Here is a 7,263-nt window from a genome sequence, read left to right as displayed (position 1 = left end):
TCGATCAAGGGCCTTCATCAGTGCCTGGTCATCTCATTGGTACTTCATAGACGGTCTAGGAAAAAAAGCTGTGACGGCGATGCGATGCTCGTGACCCCGAATCGCTTCTTGATTTAGCGAAAGGGGTCACGACCGACGAATCATTTAAAAGTTACGCTGAATCAATCAGCGCCATATCAGGACTGATGCTGGTGTTGTGCAACTGTTTTCTCCCATGGAGTGGAGAGATGCGGACTAGAGACCACATCATGTTCAGGGCCAGCTCAGCAGATCATGAAGGCGGTAACATTGGCTTTCCTGATGGGAGGAGGCTCCCCATCTTGTTCCTGTCTGATGGAATTGTCACCCAAGCATTCCATCGGAGGCGTCATTTGAGGGTGATGTCGAATATGACGCCTTCGAGATCTGTGATGGTTGTTCTTGTCCCGTCCACTTCCTCGACAAGCATTCCACGTTTTTCAGCTTCCTTCAGTACCAGTGCGTCCATGCTGGTCATATAGAGAAGACAAGCATCTTAGTTAAGAGAATATACACATCATCATCTAAAAAAAATATGCATTAATACTGGAATTGGCGTAAAATAATAGGATAAAGAAAGAAAGTTAGTTGGAGAACATAATGAGACAAAAAAATTTGAAGCAGACATAAGTGGCCTATTAAAGTGTCACGGTAGCTCTAAGATCTCACTTGTACCAGTTATGACGACCTTGCAAAAATCTTTACACAAGTACGAAGGACAAAGCTGGGATAACCGGGCATAATATCTCAGAAAAAAATAGACCATTTGTTGTTAACAGTTGCTCTTGTATTGCAAGCTTTAGTAGCAGGACACTCTGACCATACCAAGTACATGTCAGTATGCTACCAATTGTAGCTGTCAGTAAATGATAATCTAAACTACTCCGAGCCAGCCCGTACATTCTATATGCTCAGGAACGCATTTGGAGAATCATTTTTGCACAAGGAAAATGAACTAGCAGGTGCAGTGTATCTCAAACAAGCGACAAACTGATAAAGGAATGGGCAACATGACACTTTGCTTGTCCGCAAACCGGCAGAGGTTCTGTAGCTCTACATAAATACATTTACAGTTTTCAGCAAATCTCTTATCTTTATGTACGAGTGCATCACATTGTGTGCATTTTAGACTTAAGGATCAGCGCTCATTAGCATATGCAATGTTTTGGTTTTCTGGAGCCATTGTAAGTACTTCTTAGGACCTTCTAATCTGACCAATAATGTATATTTAGGCAATTTTATCCATGAGTGCCTCATCTACCTTTTAAGCAAAGATATTTAAAATGGCATATCATACACTCGTATGGATGAACCCAAAATATACAGATTAGTCAATGCAGCATAATGATCCAAGAACCAGGCGAGTAGTTACTCTTGACGGATAAAGCAAGGAGAACTAAAATGTGAATATAATGTGATAATCAACTATAATGTCAGCAATTCCTTAGTGCAATTGGCACATCATGATGGGCGCATTTATCTGCACCTTTTTTCTAGAAAGTATTCAGAATTCTACTTATATATGTCTTGGACAAGATAATGAGTTGAACAAAATACATAGATAATGAGTCGGAAAAGTACATACACTTTGGTTCGTGATACATAAGCCAGTATAAATCTACATTTATTGGCCTGCATACGAAGAAGCTTCTCTACAGTATCAAAGAGACATGGAATGCTAGCTTGCTGGAAGCTTTCTGCGAGTCAAGGTCCACGAAATGCAGCAATTGATATATGCATAAGGAATAGAGAAAAAAGGGATCAGAACTGAAAATAACCACAGGGGCATAGAAAAGTTAGAAGGATATAGATATCGGCTCCAAGAATGAGATCAAATCCAACAGGATGTTTTTCAATGATATTGCTTAGATGATCATGATTTCCCCATTCTAGCTTCTCAGCAGTCAACACTGCAACAAAAGTATCAGTTCAGATCCAATTTATGTATAGTTTTATTTCAACTAATATCAGAGCAATGAAACATAGTAATAAGCTGGAAATTACAAAGTGGTAACCTGCATCCGCATTGCCAGAACATGACTGCATCTCTATATTTTTCTTTATAATCTGTGAAATAGATGTAAGGCTTATGTCCAAGGAAAGATCCAAGTGTGGCATGTGCAAATGCATGCATCATTTATGATCAATGAAGTCGATTTCTAGTTCTAGCATTTGAAGATATAGCAGTACATTGTATGATTGTTGCCGGACAGACTGAAAATATAAATGCAATGCAATGGCTGCATCATTAATGATCGATGAATTTGATTTCTAGGTCTAGCATTTGAAGATATAACAGTACACTGGATGATTGTTGACTGACACATAGACTGAAAAATGTTGATGCCTATAAATCCAATTCATATACACAAATTGCTACGTATAAAAATTAATTCGATATCTTAAAACCATGTGAAAGTCTCAAAATCATTCTATAAAATGTCTAACTGGAAGATTCTGAAGGTTTAAATCTTGCCTCTAGAACTTCATCATTGTGATCAGTCAATACCACCTCTTTGCAGAAACGGCTGCACAATATGCCGGTAATGCCTAGCAAGTCACAACAGTGTCAATGTTTGTAAGATCACAATTTGAAGTGAATGTGATAGAGAATTCTCTCACCGATCCCAGATCCTAACTCAATTAGTGAACGCCCCTTCACAGTCTCAGGGTGTTCAGATAGGTACGTGTTCATCAGAACAGCACCTGGCCACACTAATTGTCCAGTAAGATCATAATCAGCTGCACCACATATTGGAATGTTTGTTAGTGCTAAGCAAATAAAAAACATCTGGCACTCTGTAATATGGGGTGGCATCATGCCTGTACCTAAATCCAGCCAGATAAGGTAGTGTGCTAACCATGAGACTTAAATAAGACTATCCATATATCTCACTGCACGGATGCAACACAACTTGAATTTAGCATGGTCAGATCTATTTATTTTTCAGCTGTTGGACACTGGATAGCACTGTGACCACTTAAATGAGAATTCCTTTGTTAAGAAAATTTGTGTACATGCCTCTGGCTGTAGAAGTAGATACAAAGGACAGAACGAAGGAATATACAGTGACAGAGATTTGATCCTTCATAGAAAGGACAGAACGAAGCAAGGGTAAGAGTCGCCTCGCCTAGTGACAGCAAATGTGAATGTGACCCTTCATAAGTTTGATCATGTGATAAATGGGTCTTTTGACGTCCTCACGCACTAGAATGGAACTGTCTCAGTGTAAGGGTCCCCAAACAAGACAAGGTAAAAGTGGTCCTAAAGCCACATGATTGTATAATGAAAACCCGTATTTGCTACATACACAGACAACAAGAAGACAATGCAGAAACCACATGCCACAGACGTATTTCCATGTTCGACAGATTTAACATTTTACCTAAGCTGTAACTGCACAACCAGAAACCAGGCATTTACAATTGGTACGGCTGTTATTGGGACGATGCCGGGGAATGTGTCGAGGCGGCGAACACTAAAATTGTGATCAGCACCTCATCGAGTAAACAAGTATAGAACAGACTGCCAGTGCCTGAAGCATACGTGCAGCAATTCACTGACCAAAATGAAACAACATGTAATAGAACATAACACTGAGCATTATTTAGGGCTACTACGTGAGTGCTGGATTGAACAGCCTATTATTGTCGACACAAAAATATTGGTACTCGACGGTCAAGGTTAGGGCTACTCAAGTTGGGTTGAACTTGAACATAACACGTAGCATTATTTAGGGCTACTACATGTAACTAACTTGAGTAGCACAAAATGTTCAAGTTCAACCAAGAACCAACCATCCCCTCTTCTGCTCTGAACTAAGAAACCTCCACGCTTGTCCCTGCTCCTAGTAGATTTTACACAGAACGAGCTAGTAGCAAGACCCACACGTTGCCAATTCACCATCCCAACAGGCTTATCGAACTGCCCCGCTTAGCTAGCGATGAGTAATTTGCAACATTGGCAAGGAAGAAGCTAAGGGCAGGGGCACTAACTGCAGGCGGAGCTGAGGCAGAGGAGCTGGAGCTCCTGGGAGCCGTAGGTGAAGGTCTTCATCTCGTAGCTGCCCAAATCCAGCAACGAAATTAGCACAAAAGCTTTCGACCCAGCTCACCGGGAAAGGCTGCAACCGAGAGGATGGACAGAGAGCAAACCCCTACTTGCGGTTCATGAAGAAGGAGGGATCCAGGCAGACGAAGTCGTCCTCCTCTTCCTCCTCCCGCTCCCTCGTGCCGCCGGCGCCCGCCATCTCTCAGCCCCTTCCTCCTCCTCCTCGCCGCCGGCGACCGCAGCAGCAGGTTAGCAGAAATTGGAAGTGGAGTTCGCGGCGGCGCGTTGGATTGGACCCTCGGTCGCCTTGTGGGCTCGAGCCTACGGTAACGGGCCTTAACTGGGCCGGAGTAGGCACCAAGCAGCTGGGTCCGGCCCACGGGCGGGAACATTCTAGGGCTGGCAGGGGCAGGACGGTCATTCCACCGCGCCCGCGACCGCGCCGCCCCTCATAAAACCCTAAACCCCACCATCCCCGGGAGGCGAAAAGCGAAGAGTGTGGAAGCGTCTCGTTCTCTTTTCTTGCTTGTTTCCCAAGAAGGAGAAGGAGAAGAGCGGCGGCGTCTGATCTCGTCGGCGGCGGCGATGGCGGCGATTCGGCGTCTGATCCCGTCCTTCAACCGGGTGCTGGTGGAGAAGGTGGTGCAGCCCAAGAAGAGCGCCGGCGGCATCCTCCTCCCGGAGACCTCCAAGCAGGTACGACCCGCCGTTCTCGCCTCCCCCTTTGGTGCTGCCGCCGCTGCTGGTAGATGTTGCTTCTTGCTCATATGCGTGGATCCCGTGCGGGGGCTGCTTAGATCTTGGGCGGGCGGTGGTCGTTTAGGTTGCAAGTTGTTCTTATTGTGTTATTCGTTCAGTTGGGGGTTCAGATTTGCTTCTTGTTGGTAGATTCTAAGCTAGTAGAATGGTCTAATTTAAGAAATTGGGATTCGATTGGTCAAGTTGACATCCATCTGCGCGATTGCACAAAGAATCGGTTTTTACCAATGTTCCACTTTTCGAATTTGGCGTGCTGCTAGACTGCTAGCTGTAGTTGTACAATAGTTCTGTCCCATAGTGCTATCAGGTGCACGTTAATGATGTCACATTATGTCATTAGCTTTGAGAACAGGGTTCATCAATAGTTCATACGGGGTAGTTGTGAACATGTGGGCTGTCTGTTCCTGTGGAGATTGCCTATGATTCTGATGTCGTTACTTGTTCGGTAGAGAGATGCGTAGTTGTGTGCTTTGCAAATTGTTTTCTTGTGGAACTCGTTCAGATGGGGGTGTGGCTAGACTTGCTCATTCAGATTCGCATTGTGTATTGCAGGTTGTTAGCTAGAATTATCTGGTTTAAGCAACTGTAGTTTGATTGGTTTAGATGCCATCAGTTCTGCTTCCACAGAATTTATTTTTACCACCAATATTGCATTTTCACATTTGTCATGCTACTAGATTTGCTAGTTTTGCTGTAGTTCTGTCTCCTAGTCCTATCAGTCCACTTAAACTGGTCAGTTCATGTCAAATCACTCCTATTAGTATTGGAGTTAACTGACTGGTTCCTGACTGATCAGTCCTATTATTTGTGCACATAATTGTGTGGTTCTTGACTGATTACTCTTATTAGTAGTGCCCTCGACTGATTCCACATTATCTTTGAGAAAAGGTTCCGTCATTAGTTCAGGGTTGTCTTTGATGATTTGACTGTCAAATCAGTTCATGACTTGAGAATGTTCTGTGAATCCAGCTGAACTCTGGTAAGGTCATAGCTGTTGGCCCTGGCAGCCGTGACAAGGAAGGGAAGCTGATCCCTGTTGCTCTCAAGGAAGGTGACCATGTGCTCCTGCCTGAGTATGGTGGTCTTGAAGTCAAGCTTGCTCCTGAGAAAGAGTATGTTACTCATTTCACAATCGTATTACTTCTGTTGGTGTTGTTTTTATGTTTTTCTTGATGCGTGTGATACAAATCAATGTGCAAAATCCTAATTCTGAAGTATACTGCACATTTCTGTCACTTGTAGAAACAATTGTTTCCATACCTTTTCATTATTTGATTATTCCATCCATCAACTTAGGATAATGAATTCTATTGGGACACAAGTTGTAACATGTGAGCGATTTTTGAACTGCGAATTGCAGTATATCAGTAACTGTACAACCTGACATGCTTCATTCAAATGCTGCCACAGCCACTAGGTAGTTGGTACTAAAATCTTTCACACGGTCTGTGTTGCTACGTCAAGCCATTTTGCCTTAACTTGGATAATTATATTACGTAGTTGGATGGCAGATGTGTTACTTGGGAAGTGCTAATATCTAACTGTGTGATTTGAAACTCCTGCTATTGCTAAAGATGGTAATAGCTCTTTCTACTAATACGCCACTTTTCACATGCTCGTTTGGGTGACAATGTTCTATTTTTACCCATCGGTCATTCTGGTGGCATGGTTTTCCAAACTTTATGAGAAGACAGATACCATTGCTCCTACCTCCTATATTATCAGTTTTTTCTGCCTTTTCTAATGCACCTGAAACTTTTCAGGTACCTCCTCTACAGAGACGATGACATTCTGGGCACCCTCCACGAGTGATTCAGATGGTGCGGAAGTCATCAGCTTCTTTAATGCAGGAGAGGATGTTAGAGTTTCCATGTTATCGGATAAACCTGAAGTAGAACTCTCTTTTATGGTGTGATGATAGATTTTTACCTCGAACATCATGAACTTATATGATTGTTGCCAGACTTTCTGTCGTGATGCAGTTCAGTAAACTTGCAGCTGAAGTGCTGCCTTAATTTTCGTCAAATTACTTCCCTGGCTGCTAAGCCTTGCGTTATTTGGATTATTATAATAGTGGGTTCATTGATGCATTGGTGCCCTGTTTTACTCTAGCGTAGACCATGTGTATGTGCAAATCTATGAATCTGATACGCTCCGCTGGTTGGTTCAGCTTACTCTCTGTTCATGTGTATTGTTGGATGTGTGAAACAGTTGGTATATCCCACATATAATTAAAGGTTACGATATTCCTTACAGAAGGAGGGAAATTGCACATAAAAACGTGGTTCAAGCATAAAATGTATTCATACGCAGCAAAATCATAGTTGAAACATAAAAGTTGCATAAATTCACATATTGGCATGAACTTGGGGTTCTCTAAATCATGCATAGGGTTGCCTTTGCCTCCATTCTCCACAATCATGGTGTTCAAGATT

At 42.8% G+C, this 7,263-nt stretch overlaps 2 protein-coding genes across 2 annotated transcripts; one reads left to right on the top strand and one right to left on the bottom strand.

Annotated features, from left to right (window-relative positions):
* LOC123187776 (protein N-terminal and lysine N-methyltransferase efm7) lies at window positions 1-4,420 on the bottom strand. The gene is made up of 8 exons (XM_044599706.1): window positions 4,180-4,420; window positions 4,015-4,082; window positions 2,641-2,760; window positions 2,495-2,568; window positions 2,034-2,085; window positions 1,827-1,928; window positions 1,604-1,712; window positions 1-488 (listed from the first exon to the last, which is right to left on the bottom strand). The coding sequence occupies exons 1-8, from the start codon at window positions 4,266-4,268 to the stop codon at window positions 368-370; spliced, it is 735 nt and encodes a 244-aa protein (XP_044455641.1). The 5' UTR covers window positions 4,269-4,420; the 3' UTR covers window positions 1-367.
* A 69-nt stretch (window positions 4,421-4,489) lies between these two features.
* LOC123187777 (10 kDa chaperonin, mitochondrial) lies at window positions 4,490-6,914 on the top strand. Its single transcript, XM_044599707.1, has 3 exons — window positions 4,490-4,765; window positions 5,798-5,940; window positions 6,592-6,914. Exons 1-3 carry the CDS (start codon window positions 4,655-4,657, stop codon window positions 6,638-6,640), a joined length of 303 nt encoding a protein of 100 aa, XP_044455642.1. The 5' UTR covers window positions 4,490-4,654; the 3' UTR covers window positions 6,641-6,914.
* The last annotated feature ends 349 nt before the right edge of the window (window positions 6,915-7,263 follow it).

Source organism: Triticum aestivum, chromosome 2A (assembly GCF_018294505.1).
Source record: "Triticum aestivum cultivar Chinese Spring chromosome 2A, IWGSC CS RefSeq v2.1, whole genome shotgun sequence".
Lineage (NCBI taxonomy): Eukaryota > Viridiplantae > Streptophyta > Magnoliopsida > Poales > Poaceae > Triticum > Triticum aestivum.
This window is presented reverse-complemented; position numbering and strand designations above follow the sequence as displayed.